The following is a 24,785-nucleotide window of genomic DNA, read 5'->3' on the forward strand; positions in this document are numbered from 1 at the left end:
TGTGATTTAAAATATAATTTTTCTTTCCATTAATAACATTTTTTTCTCTATAAAAACAAACTGAAAATGATGGTTTCTACTGTTTTTGTTATTCTCTTTTTTTGTGACTTAATGATAATAGATGTCAATTTTATCTGTAGAAAATAATATTGTTTAATTTCATTGGAGATTTTCTGATTATTTCATATCAATTGTGGTTTCCATAAAGTTCATTTAATGTTATCTCTCTTTCTCTACCCCTTATCTACTTCTTGCTATGCAAATTCAACCAAAACAAAACGATCAAACCAAAGACAGAACAAAAACATCAACAAAAACCAAAGCTACAACCTCAGGCTTTCAGAAAATGAAAAAGAATCTTTTCCCTGAAAGCGAAAGTGTCTCAGCCCAGAAGAAGAGAGAGATAATGGAAGATCTTGTTAAGGGCCATGAAGCTGCTACTGAACTAAGACTTCTGCTTCAGAACCCCTTTGGGACTGAACCCTCTCTCTCTTCTCATCACCTCATAGCCAAGGTGCTCAGATCTTTCACACAAGCTCTTACTATTATCAATTCTTCCCCTTTGGCACCTGCTTCTGCAGATGGGCTGGCTCATCGGAATCTCCTGTTTTCCGGCGAAAATGGGCCGTCTGTTCCCCGTTCCGGCAACTGTCCGACATCTGGAGATTGCAGTGAGAAGAGATCCAAAAAGGGTGGGAGAGGTCGCTACAACAGAAGGTTAACATGTCATATTCTCTTTCTCACAATCTCTCTCTCTCTCTCTCTCTCTCTCTCTCTCTATATATATATATATATATATAGTGTGTTTTCTTTCAGTGCCAAAGGGTTTTATTGTTCCGTTACTAGCACAAGAACCCTTCTCCGGTTGCTTATTAGGATAATCACCGAGAGATTTGATGAATTGGGATGCGTACGAATGTACGGACATTGGGTGTGTTATGCTTGACATGACTGAACTTTTTGGTTTATGAAAAGAACTTAAAAATTTTAGGTTATGTATGTTGTATATATAGATACTAGAATTTCTGCAGAATTATAATATTCCTATTCCTATATATATATATATATATATATATGTTGGTGGTAGGTTCAGATCCAAAAGGGTTTCTTGTTTGTTCTAATTTCTGAGGGATGAACTTTACAGTGTGGATATGATGGGTTGTGCACAAAGAGTATATATATATAAATATATGTACATATATATATATATATATATTTGATATTAACTAATTCATGAATGAATTGGACTTGTGCAGAAAGAGTCTCCTCACATGGACTGAGCTATCTTACACTACTGATGACAATCATGCCTGGAGGAAGTATGGACAAAAGAAAATTCTGAATTCTGAATTCCCTAGGTATATTTTTTTTAATCATTCTTTCGTGTTAAATTATGTTGAAAATTTTTAGAAAGTTAAAGAAAATAACAATTAATTTAATAAAATTTAATGATGTATGCATATCTTCATCAAAATTTAATAAAATTTATTTTTCCATCAACTTAATTATTATCTTATTCAAAATTGTTCTGCGTTATGTACCGTTTATAATGACTTTTCTGTATTCTATATCTTTATTATATATATTATTATACATACCGAGTAAACTTGTCTTAAAATTCTAAGTTCTAATAGTGATGGCCTACGTTGGTGTAGATATAATATCCAATTATTTTCAAATACTTTCCTACCACATCTCGTGTCAATCCTAAAAATTTCTTAACCAATTCATCTATTCTTTTACAAGTTTCAAACTATGATTACTTAAATATTAAAATGAATACATTATATATATATATATATATATATATATATATTTCTACATCAATAAAAGCTAAAAGGGAGAAGTTGAAGGAAAATAAGTAAAAAGATCCGAGGGTGTGATATATCTTCTACAACAAGGAGGGATGGATGCAACAATTTTTCTAAGAATAGTACTAAAGAGGCCTCGAGCACACTACTAGAAGAGTTTTGAGGAAGTATAAAGATACACTATTAAATTTCAAACTCTAAGACGCGAATTTGAGTGCTTATATAGAGCTCAAATCATTAAAGATTATTATTATAAAATAAAATTAAAAAAAAATAGTCAATCAGGATATGTGAAAAAAATATTGGTTACAACAAATTTATCAAAATAATTCTAATTTTTATTTTCCATAAATATGATACCATTGGGACTATAAATTAACAAATCAAATATTTGATTGTATTGTCGATGACAAAACTAATAAACTCTATTGAAGTTTATGAACAAAAATTGAAAAAATGTGATAATAACTGTATCGTATGAAATATGGACCAAGCGGTTATTGAATAAAGTCGATCAGTCTATCCGCCATTGGTCAACCTGATCAAAAGTTTGGGCCGTAATTGGGCCTACCGCACTAATAAGCTACTTCAAATGGTAATTGGGCTAGTGCTTAAGTGGTTACTGGGTCAATAGTCCAGTGGATGATAAAATAATTAAAGATATCTAGTTAAAGATATTTGATAAACCAAATCCAAAATGTTTCGGTAGATATTTTTGTAGGACCGAGACACGTGACTTTACCGCTCCTGGATGACTTTGTCACTCGCTCTCCGAACGCTCGCTCTTCTGCAAAGTAAACCGAATGCTCGCTCTCCCGTAATATAGACCGTACGTTCGTCTTTCTTGTGTCCGAATGCCTAGATCGCCTTTCTTTCTTCAACCTGGACCGCTCGGTCACTTTCAATCTCCTGTTGCTGACCGATCGGTCCTTGATGAGGGGGAATGTACCTGAAAAAGGCATTATGACTCTCAAGTTAGGCGTGTTGTTGAAGAGCTTTAGCTCTTAATCAAATACTCAGTGAATGGTTAGCACTGTTTGAGTATTTGAGAGTAGTGGAGGGTGAATAATGCGTAAGTGGAACGTACCTGGCTTTTGGCCCTGTCAATGTATTTATAAGTGTTTCATAGATCAAATAAAAACAACCTTACTTGGAGATCCGGTTAGTTACCCATAAACGACTTTATCAATATCTTCAACCAAATATTTTGGATTTGGTTTATCAAATATCTTTAACTAGATATCTTTAATTATTTTATCATTCACTAGACTATTGGCCCAGTAACCACTTAAGCACTGGCCCAATTACCATTTGAAGTAGCTTATTAGCGTTATAAGCCCAATTATGGCCCAAACCATTTGACCAGGTTGACCAATGGCGGATAGACCGATCGACCTTATTCAATAATCACTCAGTCCATATTTCATATATAATAACTAAATTGAAAATGATTTTTAATCAAAATTCAAATTAAGATATGAATAAAGAGTGAAGTGAGACATGTCTCGAAATAAAGAAAACTCTAAAAGCTTTTCCATGTTCAATCAAGATAATTATTCTCCATGTAACATCTTTAAGAAATCAAGACAATTGGAAAAAGATGGTTAGTATTACATAAAGTCACAATCTTAACAATACAAAAATTTGGACATTGAAACAAAAATAACTATAAAGCAAATTAAACTGAAAAACATGAACGTCTTTTTTGTGCAACTTGAGATTATAGCAATGAAGTAAGTGAAAATTGGTACTTGAATAGTGGATGCAATAATCATATTATCAAAGACAATAACATTTTCAAGAATACCGATGACTATGTCAAAGTGAAAGTTCGATTGAGAAACAATATTGATGTGGTGAGAACAAAGAAAGTTGTAAGACTCATGAAAGATGTGGAACCTATTTCTAATCTTAAAGAAAAATTGTCCAAATAATGTTTAACAAATATACTCTTCACCAAAGATACTTGTTGAATCTAAATGATGTTTAACAAATATACTCTTTACCGAAAATACTTATTGAATCTAACAACAAAAGACGAGAGATTAGTGAATTTAAAATGAATAGAACAAATATAAGTTTCCTATAAACTTCATATATACTATGGATATTGATGAAAGTCCAAATTAATTATTAATGGCATTGACATAAAAAATGTGATCATTTCGGCACCTAAGCTTTGAAGGATTTATATTAAAAGAACATGAAAAGAGGATTGTCATTCTTTAAAGAAAATAATGAAGCCTCACAAGGATGTTTCCTTGAAAAGTAACATATATCACTATTTTTACTTGACAAAGCAATGAGAACAAGATAGTTATCGGAGTTAATCCAAAAATAAAAATATAGAAAATAATGAAGCTTATAAAGGTCATCTCCTACAAAAGTCACATAAATTATCATTTTCAACTAATAAAGCATGGAAAACAAAAGAATTATTAGAGTTAATCTACATAACATCTATCGATAAATGAGGACATACTTAAATAATAACATGAATTATCTTTTTCATTGATGATTTGTGTAGAATAATGAGTTTTACTTCATTAAGGGAAAAAAAATCAAAAGTCTTTTATGATATTAAAGAAGAAGTTCAAGAAATGATAAAAGATCCAAATACACTTTTATGACCTACATAACAACTAGATTCTTCCTAAGAGACTATTCTATTATGTGTTTATAAGATCCTTCGTGGATATATATGAACATGCAATGTAGCAATGTTTGAATTTGAACACTATGAAGATTTAATAAAGAGAGAAAATAGGATCAAGACAATTAAGGAATAAATTAAAATGATTCAAAAGAATAATCCTTAGTGTAACACATTTCATTGGAATCATATTAGTATAACTCATTTAATTAAGCATATCACATTTGTAGGTAATTTCTATAAGTATAAATATATTTACAATTCTTTTAAATAAAAATTTCAAAATAAATTTAGAAATGTCATATTGTATAAAGGAATATAAACAAGATATACATATACAAAAATCTCTACAAAAAGAAACAAATCTTAGTCTCCTTATTGTTTTTAGCACTCGTTTGTACTATCATATGCTTTGATGTAACACATAATCATAGCATATGTAAACCATAACAAAAGAGCAAGGTAAGTTTGCATACTTTAAATAAAGTATCATTTTTAAAATAACACAAGTTAAGACTTCATATACTTTAACATATCATTCATCAACCATACTAGATCATTTAACAAACCATATATAAATCAATACTGACAATTACTATTGGAAGACCTGTGTGTTGAATTAGATTTTGGGATCTTACACTTATCACATGGCCTTTAAGTTTATTATGGTTTAAGTTTTGACTCTTTACAACCTCACATTTTAGAAACTAAATATTTCTCTTATGTTAGGGTAAATTGCTATATCATCCACAAAAGTACATGGTCCTTTTTTGTACTTCCCCTCCAAGATATGTGAATCTCCATCAACTATCACCATCAAAATATCAACTCTCTTTAGAAATTTATTATTACTGACGGCTCATCCAACAAGTAGATCGTTTGACAACTATCGTATGCTCTACTTAGAAAAAATGACAAGTATATCGCTTTAGTATTATTAGCTTCAAAGGGTTTATCTCTTCTTAACCTTTCAATGAATATCATCTAGTTCTAAAATAAGATACCGTAGGCCAAGTAAATCTAAACTTACTCATCCTATGATAGTCTAAAGCTTTCTCTACACAATTGCATAAACTCTTTAACTATATCAAATTATCCCTCTGCTTATTCATGTATTTTTATTCATTTTTTATGCAAAATTGATATACATTCAGCTTAAAAAATTTACTTCCAATAAAACCACTTGATTGAACTAAAACATTTCAAAGGCATGTAAATTTGTTCAACAAATCAAACATCCCATAAATCAAATTTTAACAAAACAATTTCAACAATAATGAATAATTTGATTTGAAAAATCAGTCACAAACAACCAACATTATCACATCCCATCACAAACATACAATTCACATAACAAAAAAATCAGTCAACCTCACAAATGAAAAATAAAACAGTTAGCTTATCGTACCTGAACTTGAACTCTTTCTTTATCAAGCTCCATAAACTCGAATTCATACAGAATGTTCTATCTACATAAAGAAAACCTTAATTAGATCAATTATCTAAACACATCATATTGATCATTAACATGATCAAATTATCCCTTTGATCTATTTAGGTGTTTTAATTCATTTTTTATGCAAAATTGATATACATTCAGTTTAAAAAATTTACCTCTAATAAAACCACTTGATTGAGCTAATACATTTCAAAGGTGTAAAGTTACTCAACAAATCAAACTTCTCATAAATCAAATTTTAACAAAAAAAAAATCAACCATAATAAATAATATGATTCTTCAATCAACAACAAACAACAAACAACGAACATTATCACATCTCATCACAAACGTGCAATATTCACATAACAAAAAATCAGCCAACCTCACAAATGAAAAATAAAACAACTAACTTCTCTTACTTCAACTTGAGCTCTTTCTCTATCAAGTCCCACAAACTCAAATTCTCACAAAGATGTTCTATCTACATAAAGGAAACCTTAGATTAATGATCTAAACACATCATATTGATCATTGACATGGTCAAATTCTTCATTTGGTCTATTTTATTCATTTTTTATGCAAAATTGATATACATTCAGGTTAAACAATTTATCTCCAATAGAACCACTTGATTGAGTTAATATATTTCAAAGGTGTAAATTGCTAAACAAATCAAACATCCCAAAAATCAAATTTTAACAAAAAAATTTCAACCATAATGAATAATTTGATTTGTCAAATCAACCACAAATAACAAACAACCAACATTATCACTTCTCATAAAAAACATGCAATTCACATAACAAAAAATCAACCAACCTTACAAATAAAAAATAAAACAGCTAGCTTCCTTTACCTGAACTTTAGCTCTTTCTCTCGCAAGCTCCTGGAACTCTCATAGGATATTCTATCAATACAAAGAAAAACTTATATCAATGATCTAAACACATCATATTGATCATTGACATGTAGAGATTCGTCTTGAATCCATAAGAGTCACATGTAATTCAGTTTTCCCACAAAAAGCATACTCAAGAAAAATATAAGGATGAACTTATCCTGATTTATACTTTATTTAGATAGGATGAGGACTCATATAGTTCGCATTGATCTTCAAACGTATGAATAAATTAGTCAAAAATCTAGAAAAAATACAAAGGAAGAGAAGAGGAGTGTGTTTATAGAAATGATAATTTTATAAAATCAAACTCGATTAGTTAGCTTTGTACATGGTTTACAAACAAAGCTCAATCTAAATAGCATGACAAATAAGAATAAGACTAGATACAAACAATCAGAAGTTAACTACAATGAAATGTTTGCTAAAGTTAAGCAAATTCAACTCATGTTTGACCAAGATACTACCAAAACTCAAGTTTTAACAATTAATATTGAAGTTCCTAAAATTTGAATATAAGAGCGAAGTTAAGTTATGATGCAAATTTTTAAAAATTTCGAGAAAATAAAATTCCTAAAAACTAAAACTAACAATTCCTACTTGTGAGAACAATCTATAAAAATAATCAAAAGGTTTATTTTGTGTAGTATAATCTCTAAGAACATAGAACATAATTCTTTATCAATGCTAAGTGATGCGTCTTGCCCCATCTCCAAAGTGTATCTCTTCTAGAACCTATATTTACTATATTGCTATACACACCGCTACACTTATCTATCTCTTTTTAACTTATAAACTTTCAATTTTTATTTTCAATGGAGATATATAATTTTGGGATAAATATGATTATTTATATGTAGTAATTAAGTTGAATATTTGTAAATGTCATTTTGTTTAGTTATTAGATGTATTAATTCATTTGTTCCCTTACATCTCAGAAAAGTGGTGATAGATTTTTATACAAAACACACATTATAGAAATTTACTGCAAACTGATCTTTTCTGAGTTTCTTAATTATTCATTTCAAAAGTAGAAACTACAGTCAAAACATGTGTGTAAGTGGAAGACCTATTAGAAAAAATTGACATATATATAGAATGTTATTATTCTAATGCGACTATAAGAACCTAATACGGTCCTTAATTCCTTTTCAGTATGTTATTATTGTAATACAAAATATAAAATTACTCATTAATTTTTAGTGGAATGTTAAGATTGTGTTTAAGTTGGACTCTTAATTTGTTTTTATGGTCTCACAATAAACATCACATATTTATATTTTGTTTATTTCTTTTTTGTATTATAAATGACAATATTCATTCATTCATATATATATATATATATATATATATATATATATATATATATATATATATATATATATATATATCAGAAATAATGAATGCACATGAATATTAAAAATATTTCAACCGAAATTTTTAAAACATTAGGTTTGTATCTCATCTAAGCATAATATGATATGAGATAATATCTAATTTGTTTTATTGTAGTCAAACTATTTTGCATAATATAGGTTTTTTTTTTTATTTTGCTTACTATCCTATTTTATTGGTGATGGATGTCTTATTTTGAAAGAGAAAATAGGTTGAAGTACATCTAATGAAATAGTATAGTATATTTCATTGATGTCACTAGTGTCTACCATGTTTTAGAAAACATTACAAATCATCGTCCTCTTTCTTATGGTATTTTCATTCAGTTTTTCTTGCATTATCTCATAATATCATTACCATATTTTCTCACCCACACAACTTAGAATGGTCACTAACATACTCAGCAATTAGAAAATTGCTAGTTGAAAAAACTATATTCTATGTAAAACTTCACATCGATCATTGGTTCCAACAGAAACCTTAACACATCTAGACCAACATTCTGTTATGTTTTCTATCTGACATAATATCTTGTCATATGTAATGACTTTATACCTAGTTACTCAGATTCTATTGGTCAATCAAACTCACATTGTTCTTATATAATATAATATCTTGTAGGGGTTACTTCAGGTGCACTCATAGGTATGATAAAGGTTGCAAAGCAACGAAACAAGTGCAGAGGGATGAACAGTATCCTCAGATGTATCAAACTACTTACATTGGCTCTCACACATGCAATGCCATCTCCGAGATTGTAACAAACTCAACAGATTCTTCCAATTGGGAATCTTATCTTTTGAATTCTGATCATGATTCTGTGCATGAACCCCTAATAGCTCACCAACCTTAACTGTAAAACAAGAATTTCCCAAAGAAAGTAAAACATCAAGTGATCTCACAGATTACAAGCCATTCGAGCCTAGCTTGGTGTCAGATTTGAAGGATTTTGAACCATTCATGCCCTCCATTGTGCCCTAGCGAAGAAGGCAGATAGCAATGCAGGCATCTCTTCATTTGGGTTTCACTTTGAGCAAGTGTATTAATAAGGTTCTTTATAAATACTTTAAAACAAGAAGAAAATTCAAATAAATTTATTTCTAAATGAAAGTTTTATGTGCATTAATCCCATCCTTGGTTTCAAAAAAAATTATTTATATATATATGCTAATTTGGGTTTGTGAAGAAATTTTTTAGTTATTTTTTTGTAGTTTTCTATTTCTAAAACAAATTCCCTGTTCAAATCCAAGTGTTTGTTTCCTAAGCTCACTTTTTAACTTTGATGTTTTTGTTGCCAAATTTTTTTTATAGTACCATTTATTTTTCTTCTTGTATAATTTGCTGAAACATCTTTCTCCCTCAAACATTGTTGAATTCTTCCTAAGAAATACCCTTTCGGAAATTCTTTCTATTTCAAATTAAGTCAATGCCATTTGTTTAAGAGCATGAAATAGTGGTGTTGATTTCACTTCTTTTTGCTTGCTTTCAATTATTGAGATTGAATGAGTGTGAACCATAAAATTTTACGAGAGAACAAAATATGAATAGTGACAATAAGCGGAAAGATAGAGTTAGTCAGTTTTTGGAATTTCAACAACCAGATCTTCTTCCGATAATGTCTCTTTATTTGGACAATTCAACGAAATTAAGGTTCGAAGCAGGGACCAAAATAAGAACATGAAACAATAGAAAATTATAAGGGACAAGATCATGGAAGGATAAGGAAGAAGGGTTATGGAAGGATATTTTAGAGTCTTAGTATGACTTTTTTGGAGAAACTTAAATGGTACTAGAAACACAAAATATGAATTTTGGTGGTGGAGAGATTTAAGCACGAAGTGTGTAGGAAGGAACAAAAAGAGAATTGGTTTATAGTAATGTTACGTGGAAAGTTGGATTAGGTAATAAGAAATATTCTAGAAGGATAAATGGGTTATATGGGATTTCAAAAGATAAAGGAAAAACAATTAAAGAATTAGAAAGGAGGAATAGTGATAGGAGGAAATGGTGTTTGGCATGGAGAAGAAAGAGATTTGAGTGGCAAACAATCCAAGAAAAATATATTACTGCAAGAGATAACACACATATCATTTGATAAGGAATGTGATTATACCTAAGTTTGGAAAGAAGAAGATATGGAGTGTCTTTCAATACGTAGGGCCGAGACATACATCTTAACAATTTTAATTTATCTTTGCAATACTTGTTAAAAACACTCCGACGTTCAAGTTAGTATTAAGTTACTGATTGGTTATAATCGTTAAATATTAAATGCGTATAGTTTTCATATTGGGCCTTTGAATAGGGTTGGCCCAATTGAGGCCCAATGTTGCTTAAGCATGTTTTTACTTTCTTAATTCGTGTAAGAGGTTTCGACCGAACAGTTAAGGGGGTCGTACAAACCATGAAACTAGTTAATCCGTTCGGTATATCGGGTTGTGGTTTTTCTGAGCTATCTTTCTATATCTTTGATCGATCGGTAAAATTACACCGGTCGGTCTGTATGGTACACATGTTTCGGTATGTAGGGCCGAGACGTACACCTTCACAATTTCAATTTACCTTTGCGCCTCTTCTCAGTCCTCTCGAGTTCCTCTTATCTGTAATTCTTCCTTTTACACAGTCCAATTGGTACCTGTTAGAGACACTTCGACGCTCAACTTAGTATTAAGTTATCGATCGGTTATAATCGTTAAGTCTTAAATGCTCAATAAATGCAATCACCTACCTTTATTTATAGTTAAGTCTTAAATGCTCAATAAATGCAATTTTACTTATATTTATAGTTTTCGTATTGGGCCTTTGAATAGGACTGGTCGAGTTGAGGCCCAATGTTGCTTAAGCATGTTTTTACTTTCTTAATCCGAGTAAGAGGTTTTGACTAAATAGTTAAGAGGGGTCATACAAACCATGACATTGGTTAATCCGTTCTGTATATCGGGTTGTGGTTTTCCTGAGCTATCATTCTATATCTTTGACCAATCAGTAAGATTACACCGGTCGGTTTGTATGGTACAGAGTGTACACAGTGAAATCCAGATATACGAAAATGAAGAAAAATTTAGAATGGGAAAGACATTGATACTTCAATACCTTTTGGAAAATAAAAGTTTTACCAATTGCACAACATTTCACGTGGAAGGTATTGCTAGATAAGGTACCAAGAGGGACAAAGCTTACTAGTAGGAGGTAGCAGCAATTGACATTATATGTTCGTTATATAATGACAAAGAAGAAACTTGTATCTTACAAAGTTTGAAACATGCATGATAGATGGGTTCGTGTGAAGAGAGTACACCATAATGAACCTAAGCACCAAGTTCAAACTTTCACCTATTTAAATTGTATGGAAAAAGAATATGGCTTGGAGGTTAGTTTAGATATTGTATAGTATAAAATATTAACCGAGTGGTTACAAACAACCAACCGGATATTCAGGTAATCTGTTTATATCTTATTCTGTTTATATTTTATTGGGCTTATATCAGCTTAGGATCCATGAGGTAAATTATAAATACAAAGCCAGGGCCAAAGGCCAGGTACGTTCCACTTACGCATTACTCACTCTACGCTACTCTCAAATACTCAATAGTGAAAATCATTCACTAAACATTCAACCAAGAGCGGAGGCTCCTCAAAATCACACGCCTAACTTGAGCGTCGGAGTACCTTTTGCAGGTACATCCTCCCACGTCAAGAAGGAGACCGATCGGTTTGCGCCAACACCGATCGGCCAATAGCAGGAGTTTGGAAGCGAGCGAGCGGCCCAGACACGTCAACAGGTTAGTCTCTCGGTCCCAAAACTTTCCACCGAAACAGATATCAATCATTTGGAACATATGGAGACAAAAGAATAAGATGATCTTTAACTAATGAAAGTTAGATGTTGATGAAGTATTTTATATGTCCAGTTAAAAGCTTGGGAATGGTTAAGACATAAATTTCCTTATGTTACATTCTCCTATTCATACTAGTACCAATGTGTACTAGAATGTATAAAAACACTACAATAGTTATTATTATATGAACAGAGAACAATTATGCATGTTATAGAACAATCATGTTTAGATTAATGAAAAATGTTATTGGATGAGTGCATTAAGTAGCACTAACAATATGTAGCACAATATTTAAAACTCTAAAGCTATATAGTTATTACCAAGGATAAATCATAATAGCTGAAATACATATGTTGTTTTTTACTTTTTTACTTTGCTCTTTTTCCTATAACAGAAAAAAAAAGGAATGGACATAACATTAGGAAGATTTTATAGAATCTTATATCAAACACTTAGAACAAAAAGTACTACCTTGGAAACCCACATCTTAAGGGTTCTTATTAATTTCGCGTGTCAAAAACTGATGAGTCAAGTATAAGAAACACTACTAGAACAGCATAGTTATCATGCATTTAAACACTTAATTAAAATAGGAACTAAAATAAGTGTTGTATTATTAATCATTGTATGTATTTATTAATCTGTGACCAACTTCTTTGTTTTTATTGATACAATGTTATAATATGAGTTATGATAATTAAGAATTGTGTACATATATTTTGTATAAGGGACAAGATCATAACTGGTCACATGAAGGGAGAATGGACTGTCGGAAGAAACACGCGTATAGAAAAACTAGACAACCATAACTTTTAACTGTTATCAGTAACTTAACCCTGTCTTTACGTCCAAAAAAATGTGTGTTGCTTTAAAAATATATATAACTGTGATGTGCGTGGAATTATTGTATATGACTATTTCTTAATTTTAGATTTATTACTTTCAAAATTACATTGCACGAAAAAAATTTATTAGTTGTGTATATGAATTAAACTCCACGAGTTTTGATTTGTTATATTAGTGTTGAAAAGTATAAAGCATGCTCTTTGATTTTGGCGACAGAGTACAATTCAACATTATTATTCAATGTAAAAGACAAATGAAAATTCGATAAATATATATATATATATATATATATATATATATATATATATATATATATATATAAAATTCGGAAAGACATATTTAAGAACAGGTGTGAAGTTGGTTGGAAAGAGACTTGAAGATAGACCTGGCCTTGGGTCTTTCTCTGCCACTCATATATATATATATATATATATATATATATATATATATATATATATATATATATATATATATATATATATATATATATATATATATATATATATATATATGTTTTTCATTTTTATTTATGAAAATTTATTAGGTGAGCAGCAATTATAATATTGAGTGTGATGTTATGTTTATGTAGTTTGTCTACAAAGCTCAAACAAACTCATCTTCATTAATATCAACAAAGTGACTTTGTATTTAATTGTATTAATAACCATAATATATTATTCTTTAGGTGAGTTATTTTTTTTAAAATTTTGTAGCTTTCACCAAAGATTTAAATAGTCTACGTATGCTGTGAAAGTTATTAAATAAATGATTAATATACTTTTTCATGTACGTCAAGTCACCTTTATTAATACTTAAAACATTATTTTATAAATTTATCCTGTTTAAACTTTTTTTTTTAAATAACGTTTCTTATATAAGTGAGCATGGTAATGGCATTTACTTCAATTGTGAATTTTATGAATTAACTTTATTTACTTCTCAAAAATTTTATAAACAAGTGAAAGAGATTACGCAATTGAAATAAAGTCTACATAAAATATTTATATCACTTTTCATCTAAATTAGAACAAACTTTCTGTATTAACTATTGTAATAATTAACTTAAAATAATAACCTTGTGCGTCAAATTTAAGATGAGTTTGTTTGAGCTTTGTAGCAAAAAAATTAATTTTTTTAGCAGAAGAAATACTTGGTCTTTTTTTTAGATGTTTGTTTATAGTTTTTTTAAGAAATAAATATTAAGTTATATATGGTAATTAATTCCTTGCCAGAGAAGTATAAAGTAGTTCATTTATCCTTATCTATCATACAGACCTTTCATTTATCCTTATCTATTTATCTTATCTAACCTACAGAACTTTCATTTATTGTATTTGTATAATTGTTCTCCCATATTCAAGAAATCTAAAAATATATAAGATAAATTTTACTGAATTGATATTTAATACCATTTCAAGAAAAAAATAAACACTCTAATAATGGTCTAATGAAAAAGTTTTAACAATTACTCCTTTTTTAAGGACTAACATACAATAATAAAAAAGTTGGATATAACAAATATCATTATAATAGCAATTAAAAAGGTGAAAACATTGTTCAATAAATTTATTATCAACTCATCCTTATCCAAATTCAACAAAAACTTTATATCATTAATTTCTCATACAATTTACTCGTTTGTAGTATTATTGGCTTTTGTTTTGGACAAAAAAACAGAACACTGACGTCATCCTGTCAGTCACTAACACAAGTCATCCTTTACCCCACATCGCAGTCAATACTGTACTCTCTTTAATGGTGGGACTACTTCCACTATTTATATATAGGTTTAATACCTAATTTTGTCCCCACTTTGATTCGAAAATCTCAAGTTAATCCCTTTTTAGAAATGTAAGTGTAATGGATCCTTACTTATAGTTATGTGAGTCTAATGAGTCCCTTCCGTTAAATAGAAGGAAACGGAGTTAGTGGGCTGATGATGTGGCAGTAGTCATTGATGATGTGGCAGTAGTCATTCACTTAATATGATAAAATATAAACTAATTTTAATTTAATTAAATTTAACTTAATAATTACATTTTTATCTTTACTTTTTTAATAACAAATACATACGAATATGAATAATATAATATTTATACTGTTTATCAACAAATATTAAAATATTTATTATTTTTTATTTATAAATATTAAATACTCACAAATATCAATTATTATTTAAAGATTAACACGTAATTTTTTTGTCATTTTTAATTTATTTTATTTTGTAATTGCAAAAAATTATAAAATACTTTCTCATACGAGAAACAATAAAAATATATTACGTGAATTAAAAATTTAAATATAATTTATTTATAAAAATAAAATCTCAAACAAGTTTTAAAACACACTAGTGCAAAAAAGACCTTTAACGTCATCCTTTAGACGTCTGATCCTCGAATATCCAATGTAAAAAATGACTGATGGCATATTTCGTAAATAAAACAACTATTTAGACGTCGGTTATGGAAGGGCCCGACGTCTAAATACTCATATACGTTGGCTCCCCCGAGTAGACGCCAAAACTAAACGAAAAAGTTAAAAAAAATAATTTTTTATTCTATTTAGACGTCTATTATGGAGGGAACCGACTTCATTTAGATGTCGGATCCCGCCACTCCGACTTCTGAAGCACTTTAGACGTCTGTTAATTGGGGGAACCGACATCTAAACCCTAAACCCAGAAATTTAAAAAGTGACTTTTTGACTCCGTTTAGACGTCTGATCCCGCCACTCCGACTTCTAAAACACTTTAGACATCTGTTAATTGGGGGAACGTCTAAACCCTAAACCCATAAATTTAAAAAGTCACTTTTTGACTCCGTTTAGACGTCTGATCCCGCCACTCCGACTTCTGAAGCACTTTAGACGTCTGTTAATTGGGGGAACCGACGTCTAAACCCTAAACCCAGAAATTTAAAAAGTCACTTTTTGACTCCGTTTAGACGTCTGATCCCGTCACTCCAACTTCTGAAGCACTTTAGACGTCTGTTAATTGGGGGAACCGACGTCTAAATTTTGGCATTAAAACACCGTGAATGCGAGACAGTTGTTATGTGCAGTCATTGTTCATCATCTTCATCGCGTTTTCTCTCTACGGGTTACGCTTTTCAGGTTCGTTTTCTCGCTTTTGCACCGTTTTAAATTAATTTTACTCCGATTACATCACTCTTTGATGCATTATCTTTCATTTGAACCGATTAAAATGCGTTTTCGTTGGGTTTTGGTGTAGTTATTCTCGTGTCTTTAGGTGGCGTTCTATGGCGGCGATTTCTTGCGTTTTGTACTCCTCCAATTCCCTCCACTACGTTTTTAAAACCATCCAATAAAAAAAATGTACAATACATTCTCTTCAACTAAAATATAAACTTGTAAACTCGAATCACCATGAGTCAGAAGCAATCTCAGAGACGTCTAACATGTATGGATCGGACGTCTATAGAGACGTCTGACCTAAAGGGTCCGACGTCTCATTAACGTCACCCATATGGACGTCGGACAGAGATCAGACGTTAAAAGCCCAAAATAACAGACGTCTAAAGTCCTTTTTGCACTAGTGACATTAGTTATTTATTATATTTATTTGTTTAAGTATTTTATTTTTTTATATACAAATGAAAACACATAAGTTTAGACGTTTCTACACGTGTGTGTGTATATATATATATATATATATATATATATATATATATATATATATATATATATATATATATATATATTCACTTTTTATTTTAATAATAAAAATTAATTCTTAAATTGTCAGACCTCGGAAAACGCACCCAAAACCCTCCTGTCAGTCATTTAAAACGCACCCAAAACCCTCTGCGCGGACGCCAGGTGTCAGCAGCGAAGATTCAAAAATCAGATAGTGGAAGGCAGGTGTCAGCGAGTGAGCGGACGTTCGTTTTAACGTGGGAAGCAAAACTGAAAATTTTGAAAACCCGTTTCACTCACTCTGCATGCACCATTTCTCTCAAAAATCTGATCTTTCATTTTCTCCCTTCTTCTCTCTAGAAAACCTCTCTTCTCTCTACTATAACTCACATTTTCTTTGCTCCGATCACCGTTCAGGCACCATAGGAGCATTCCCGGCGTCCCAAGCTTCCTCTTAAACCGAACAAGTTTCAAGTTTGAGCGGGTAAGTGTATTTGTCCTTGGTCGTTCGTCTTTTGTTACATGCAAAACCAAGTTCTGGTTGCATGCAGGGGTGTGGTCTAAGTTATCTTTGATTTTCATGTTGTTTGGTTTAGTTGGAAGAGTTAAGTGATCGTTGAGGGTAGAAGATTGTAGTCGGACGAACCAAAAACCTACTTTAGGATGTCCAATCACGTATCCAGGTAAGGGAAGCTTATCTAATTTAATTGTATGTTGTCGTACGTTCGTTGATAATGAATGCTTGTTGATGAATGGTTGAATGTATGTATTAAGTATGAATACTGATATGGTGGCTGATGTGGAATGTGATTTCTTGGTATGATATGGATTGTATGAAGTAATCAAATTGATTATGATTAGAATTTTATAAAGTTATGAAACTATGTACTGAGAAATGAAGTGAATATAAATGAAATCTGAATATGTATTCCCCATGATAGTGTACATTCGTCATTGAACGGTCCTTGACCGTTCAGTGGTTCTGTTAAATTTGTTTGAAATGGAATTCTTTCATCTGGGAAGAATTCTAGTTGAGGCGAGCGTCTTTTTATACTAGTGCTATGTTTGAGCGTTCGTTCAAACGTAGATGTACCTGAGTGTTATGTAAGGAACTGAAAATCTTGTAAACATGTAGTGGTATAGTCAGTTATTCTTCAACCTGGTTTCCAACGGGTCTTATCATATTTATTATCCTTAAATGTTTCTATTATAAGTTTAAAAATTAGTGATAGGTCTCAACCCAAGCCCTTGTAATGAGTGGCGCTCGGTCTTATACCGAACGCTCGTACTCGTTTTAACTTATCAATCTTGATGAAATAGCGTTCGTCCAATTTCAGTAGAATCTCTTTTATCGTGTTCGGTCATTGACTAGCATTAGATTTCTATATTTGAATTATTCCAAATATGGTTCTTAAACGTTGTGATGTGTCTGCATTCGTTGGATCCGACCTAGAGCCTCCATGCTTGATTTATAATTTGAGTATTGGTTTGAACTCCCGAGAGTCAGTTCATTTAACTGATTCACGATGTAAATAACGTTTGTCACATATGGTATATTATTGTACTCGAGATATTCTTAAATCTAAAAGTAATTCTCTTGGTCTTATTCCATTCTGGAACGAGAGATTTTATCGGTCTCGTTTCTATTGTTCGTCCTCGTTATGAAGAGGGCTGAACGTTCGGTATTTTATGTTCTTAGAAATGAAGATGAAAATGGCAATAAAGTGAAAGATTATAAAGGATGAAGAGTATATAAGATAAATTAAAGGTTGTGAATTTGGAACGAGCGTTCCGGGGAGGAACGACTCTTGGATGAATATTGGAATTAGTAAAGTATGAATGTGGATAAAGCTTAGCTGACGGTTCATCCTGATGTTCCGTGAGTACTCGTCCTCACGTAGAGGAGGGTAGTTCATGTGTGGAAACGGCAGGAGGTCCTAGTCCTTAGGGGTACTTTGGACGGAACGGACTAACCTCGGGTGGCAGCTGATGAGAGATTTCCAGTTACTACATCACCCGGGTGCACGAACGTCGTAGCTACACAGAATTCATACAGTCCAGACAATTAGTCTAGTAGTAGGCCTTGATTGAGTCATATATTGGAATGTATTTGATGTGTTTGAATATGAGAAATGTATGTTGTTACTTGAATTAAATTACATAAGCTTACCATGTGTTTTATTGTGTTGTCTCGTCCTTGTACGTCCGTCTTGTCATTGCAATGATCATCCGTGTGGATGTGAGTAGATGGAGACGCGCTACTAGAAGAGGCGCTGGAAGAAGAAAATTTGGAGGAAGAGAATCTTATCAAAGTGGAAGTGAAGGCCGAGCCCTAGGAGCGTTCGGCTGGTTTATAGAAATTTTGTTGTGAGGTGATCGTTCGGTCACCTCCTCCTTTTTGTTCTATGTGACCGTTTGGTATTTAGTTTTTGTAAATCGTTCGGTCATGTTTCCTTTATTCTGGAACAATTTAAGTTTGTAACTTGTGTAAGGCCGTTCGGCCGTAACCGTTCGTTGCTTAGGTTAAAGACTGAACTGATTTATTATTAACTGTAATCAATTCTATTATATGGTTTTATTACTATATTTTTGGGATGTTACATAAATTATTATTAAAAATAAAAAATGTTATTAAATTTTTAAAAAATAATTATAAAATTTGAAAGATGAAATAATTAATAAATAATTTATACTGATAAAAATAAAATTAATAGTAAACAATTGATATCCAAGACGCAAAGTTGAAACCAATGTTTCAAGAAAAATAAATTGAAAATCAGCAAGTTCAACAACTGAGTTGTGGCGTTTTTCACAACATGTGGATTTATTTTAAGAAGTATGAAATTGAGAACTGATTTTTCCATGGATTTACTTTATGAAATTGAAAAACAGAGAAGTGTACAAGCAGATTGTGGATTTTTTTTATGAGTAGTGAAAATTTTCGCAGCAGTTACTAACCTCTCATAAATATACTTCAAATCCCAACTTGCACATTTTCTCCCCACATTCTATTGATTCTTATGACCTTCTATACCTAGAGAAACATTGAAAACATCTTCCTAACTTAAATTAGCGATCTCAACCTCACTTAACAACTTAACACCAATCAAACTTCATTCTATACCTTTCAACGTCAAATATCTGCAACTAACAACTTACACAAGTTTTAATATATAATAACAGCCCTCAAAATCTCACATTATGTCCAGACCTTCTAAATCAAAATACTCCTAATGAAAACTCCTAAAATGAACTAAATACCAAAAGACACCTCCAAAATATGACCAACCAGTTCTACATTAGAATTTTGTTGTTATAACACAAAAGGTCTTAATCAACCCTTAGACCTTGTCAAAACACAGTTTAACCAAAATAACCTTTCACTTAACTTTTCACCTATCAAACCCCTTTTCTAGCCTAAAAACTACCTATTTCTTTTGCTGAATACAAAACAAAGACTTATGATAGTTTGATAACACATAACATTTACATCAGAAATCACACTTCACCTCATCATTCGTCAGTTTTCACATCAATACACAACATATACAAACAACTCAACATACTAAATTTCTCAATCCAAAAACAATTTCACAATTCAATCAATAATTCCCCATACAAACATTAACTAGAACTCGTCTATCAAACAAATTAAGTAAAACTAGCTTCCCTTACCTTACACTGATGATACAAAGCTCTAAGAATACCCCGATTACTTCTCACACAAGAAATTTCTAGTAACACCTACGAATCACCAATTTGAAAAAAGAAAAGGTCTTTAGGACTTTAGATTTACTAAGAAGCTCAAAGAACAGCACAAGACACACATGCAATGAAAAATTTCATACATTGACTCGATTAAAGAGCGAAGAGCAGAAAGAAGTTGAAACTTACTTGCTCTATTATAGAAATTGATCAGATAGGAATGTAGACCTCGTCACCTAGTCGATTAGACATCTCCTGATCGTCGAAGAGATGACTCAGAAATTATAACGCTTAGAGAGAAGGTAGAGAACTCTAGAAAAGTTATTTCTATAGAGATGATAAGTTTTAAAATAATAAAACTCGCTTATAACAAAACTATTTATATATAAACCATCTAATATTAAAATATGAGTTTCACTATTTTAAACTATCAAACACTCCTAAAATATCATTTTCTAAAATTTTACATATTACACTAATAAAAGAGGACAAGTTATATTCAGTTTAGTTTTTTATTATTAATGAGATTTTTATTTAGTTAATTTTTAGTAACGTATAATGCAACTTTTTAATAGATAATATTATGAAGGTAAAATTATTGTTAATAACATGATAAGACCTTCGAAACGCTGAACGCGTAAAAGAATGAGTCTTTAGCTGGAAACTAAATTTATTTATAAGAATATAAATATTAATAGAATTATTATGTTTTTAGTTTATTTAAAATTAGAATTAGTGTCTGTTAAAAGCCTCCATATCTTATTTTAAATATAATTTTTTAATTTAATTTCAATTTTTAGGAAGGAATTTTAATTTTATATTAAAATTTAGATATTTAAAACATATCTAGCCTATTAATTAAATTGAGTTCAGATAATCAAATACCATGTTTCATAAATTAAAAAAAAATTAAAGAATAATATTATTTAAAAAGAAAATCGACCTTAGTAATTTACGTAATTTCTTATATGACTTAAATAATAAACTATAGAGATGTCGCTTTCCGTAGAATATAATTGAAGCTGTTTATTTCAGATAAGATTTCTGGTATCACTTTCCGGACTGAAAACTGTTAATAAAGTTGTAAAGTGCTTATAATCCCAATTAATTTTATATAACACGTACTTAAATATTCTAACTTTAAAACGAAAGTTGAAACAGTTACACTAAGAAGATTAATTATGAACACCCATAATTCTTTTAAAGACAACACCAAAATCAAAATTTGAAAAATCTCGCGAATAAAATTACCAGGACTGTATTTGAATTAGATTCCTTTTTTTTCATAGAATTATGTTAATTAAGTATGTGAGTTATTGTAAACATTTGTTTATTTTCTATTTATACGAAAATCAATTTTCTGAGAATAATCCCTACGGATAATCAATTCAATAATTTTTATAGAACTTTTCATTTAGTCTTCTTAAATTAATATATATATATATATATATATATATATATATATTTAAAATATATTCTCAAACATAATTACTTTTTATTTCAAAAAATATCTTAATGGGAGAGTGAATTTATGTTCTAATAAATTATTTTAAAAATAGTATATTTATATTATTTATAAGGCTTAATTGAAATTTAAGTATCTCGTTTAAAGTCCACTAAAAATATAAACTTAGTCAACTATAATTTTAAACTTATTTGTATGTATAAAAGGTTAAGAAGTATAAGCAGATTATCACGATTCTCAATTTCAGAAAGTTCATTCAGTTTTCTCCTCACTACTCTTTCCTTTTGTTCTCCTTCTTCCATAGCCTCTTCCAAAGAAATTCAAAGAAAAACCAAACCAGTACGCTTACTGAACATGAATAACATGGTTTGTGCTGAAACTGAGAGTGTCTCAGCAGAGAAGAAGAGAGAGATAATGGAAGAAATTAGTAAGGGTAAAAAAGCAGCTATTGAGCTAAAGATTCTGCTTCAGAAACCCTCTGGGAGTGAACCCTTTCTCTCTTATCACCAACTCCTGGCCAGTGTCCTCACATCTTTCACACAATCTCTTTCTATTATTTTCTCTTCTTCTTCACAACCCAGTTCAGCAGATGGGCTGCCTCATCGGAATCTTCTGAATCCTACCGAATATAGCTCGCCGGTGACCGCTTCCGGCAATGATCCGACGTCTGGACATTGCAGTGAGAAGAGATCCCAAAAGGGTGGGAGAGGTCGCTACAATAGATGGTTGACTTCACATTTTCTCTTATGTTGCTTTTCTTAATCACTGACACATGTTTTACAGTTCAAACAACATACCCTTCTTTGGTCTGAGAAATTTGGTTCCTGAGAGAGAAGGTTTGAGGATTTGGGATGTGTACGGGAGTACGGACATACACAGAGTGTCATGTTTAACGTTCATTAAAGTTTTAAGAATAGATGTTGGATTTTCCGAGGTTCTAACTTATGTATATGTTGGATTTTATGACTTTGTTATATATTTAACATGATGATTTCTGTTAGTTGATGGTCAGATCCAAGAGGGTTCATATAACTCCTTGTTATTTTTCAGAGATGCATTTTACAGATTCTAGATATGTTGCAGTATGCTATGTTCCTTTTTTTGTTTATTTTATATATGTGGAAAACATGTGTTATGTTCTTTATATTAAAATGCTTCTGGTTTGTTGTTGTTTTGCAGCAAGGGTGCACCGAGAAAGATCATACTGTCTTGCACCACTGATGATAAGTATGCATGGAGGAAGTATGGACAAAAAGGAATCCTGAATTATGAATTTCCAAGGTATATATTTTTTTGTGATCTTATTTTTATATTTTTCTATGGAAAGATTTATAATATTTCTGATATAGTATTCCAAAACATGATCCCGCAATAAAGATATACCTTCTTATTTGAGGTTTTATTTTATATATTTGCTTCTGTAAGTCTTCACACTTTCATCTTTATATACTTCTTTTAATTTTTCTTTGGTGTCTTTCAAGTTCAATACAAACTATTCATTTTGAATAATTTTGTATATAGGAGTTACTTCAGGTGCAGTCACAAGCATGATCAAGGTTGTAAAGCGACCAAACAGGTGCAACTGGAACAAGACAATCCACGTACGTATCGAATTACGTACATCGGTCTTCACACATGCTATGACATTCCTAAAGTTACACACAAAACCACAGATTTTTCCACTGGAGAATCATATCTTCTGCATTCTGATCGTAGCTCCAATGTAAAGGATGATCTCATTAGCTCACCAAACTTAGCTACAAAACCAGTTTTTCCCAAAGAAACTTACACATCAAGTGATCTTGCTGATCACAAGTTATTAGATTCTAGCATGTGGTTAGAATATTGGAAGGAATCTGAACCATTCAACTCTACCATTATGCCCTCAAGGAAGAAATTTGATAACAGTGCAGATAATGCATATTCATGTGCAGACATTCAAAATCTGGACATGGACTTTGGTGGGGTGGCATCTGTTTTTTTCGACACTCACTTTCACTTTGATGAAGATCAGTTCTTTTAGTACTATGGTTGTTGGTTTATTTGCTTTGTTGTTGGGATGGAGATACTTAGCCACGTTTATCTTTTCTTTATCTTTTATTTTAATTAATTTGTTATTATTTCTTATTTGTATTTTGAACTTAGTGTGTATTTCTTCTAATATAAATAAATAATTCTATGTATATATTTAAGAAAAAGGAGATTAATCTTATAAATAATTTTCATTATATTCAACAACGTATTTGAGGATTTTTATTTTGCCTCTGGAATTACACCCGTCGTTGCTGATGATGGTGTTATCTATCGCTATTGGCGGTATTATCGTCTACCACTGTCTTCTACCACTACCATTATTAGAGTTTCAGTTTCGACCGAAGATCACACCTAGGTGACCACTGTGCCATCAATGACACCTTCATCAGAGCTTTTACGCTCTTTCAGTGTCTTTTGAAGTTGTGGATCTGCTCAATTTTCCATCATATGTGTGACACGTCTTGTCTCCTTTTTGGCTATGATTTAGAATGTCGAGGTCACTCTTTTTTCTCTCTCAGGTTTGTCACATGACCTGTCTCCTCTCAGGTAGCTATTCAGAGTATTGAAGTTACTCTTTTTCCTTTTTCAGGTGCTTTGATTGGAGAATCTTGAGTTTTTAAGGTTTCTCTCTCATGTTCATTAATTTCTTCTTCCACTAATGTCTCTTATGACCTCTCTTCTATAACCATTGTGTTTGACTTATCTATATATGTTTTTTTTCGTGGCAATGATGACTTTTGTTAGTTTATTTATAAATGTGATGACTCTTCAACAATGACTTCTTTATCCACTGATGTCAACAATGTATTCCTTAATGACGATTCGCAAGAAAAGATTTACATAGAGAAACCTTCCAGATTTGTTGCTCAGGAGAGTCTTTTGAGTTGATATTTCGTCTTATATGTCGTCTTTGCAAATCATTAATAATTTGGTGTCATTCGAGTGTAGAATAGATATTTTCACCAAGTCTATTGATTATATTAGTAGCAAACTTGGTACATACGATTTGTATACAGAAGCTTGCTTGAGGATGAATGTTAAATA

At 30.9% G+C, this 24,785-nt stretch overlaps 2 protein-coding genes across 2 annotated transcripts; both read left to right on the forward strand.

Annotated features, from left to right (window-relative positions):
• Positions 1 to 201: 201 nt before the first annotated feature.
• On the forward strand, positions 202 to 9,324 carry LOC128197697 (probable WRKY transcription factor 70). The gene is made up of 3 exons (XM_052880002.1): positions 202 to 717; positions 1,257 to 1,358; positions 8,820 to 9,324. The coding sequence occupies exons 1-3, from the start codon at positions 257 to 259 to the stop codon at positions 9,049 to 9,051; spliced, it is 795 nt and encodes a 264-aa protein (XP_052735962.1). The 5' UTR covers positions 202 to 256; the 3' UTR covers positions 9,052 to 9,324.
• Positions 9,325 to 21,957: 12,633 nt separating this feature from the next.
• On the forward strand, positions 21,958 to 23,840 carry LOC128197698 (WRKY DNA-binding transcription factor 70-like). Its single transcript, XM_052880003.1, has 3 exons — positions 21,958 to 22,432; positions 22,887 to 22,988; positions 23,229 to 23,840. The coding sequence occupies exons 1-3, from the start codon at positions 22,062 to 22,064 to the stop codon at positions 23,728 to 23,730; spliced, it is 975 nt and encodes a 324-aa protein (XP_052735963.1). The 5' UTR covers positions 21,958 to 22,061; the 3' UTR covers positions 23,731 to 23,840.
• Positions 23,841 to 24,785: the final 945 nt, after the last annotated feature.

This window comes from Vigna angularis, chromosome 7, assembly GCF_016808095.1.
Source record: "Vigna angularis cultivar LongXiaoDou No.4 chromosome 7, ASM1680809v1, whole genome shotgun sequence".
Classification (NCBI taxonomy): domain Eukaryota; kingdom Viridiplantae; phylum Streptophyta; class Magnoliopsida; order Fabales; family Fabaceae; genus Vigna; species Vigna angularis.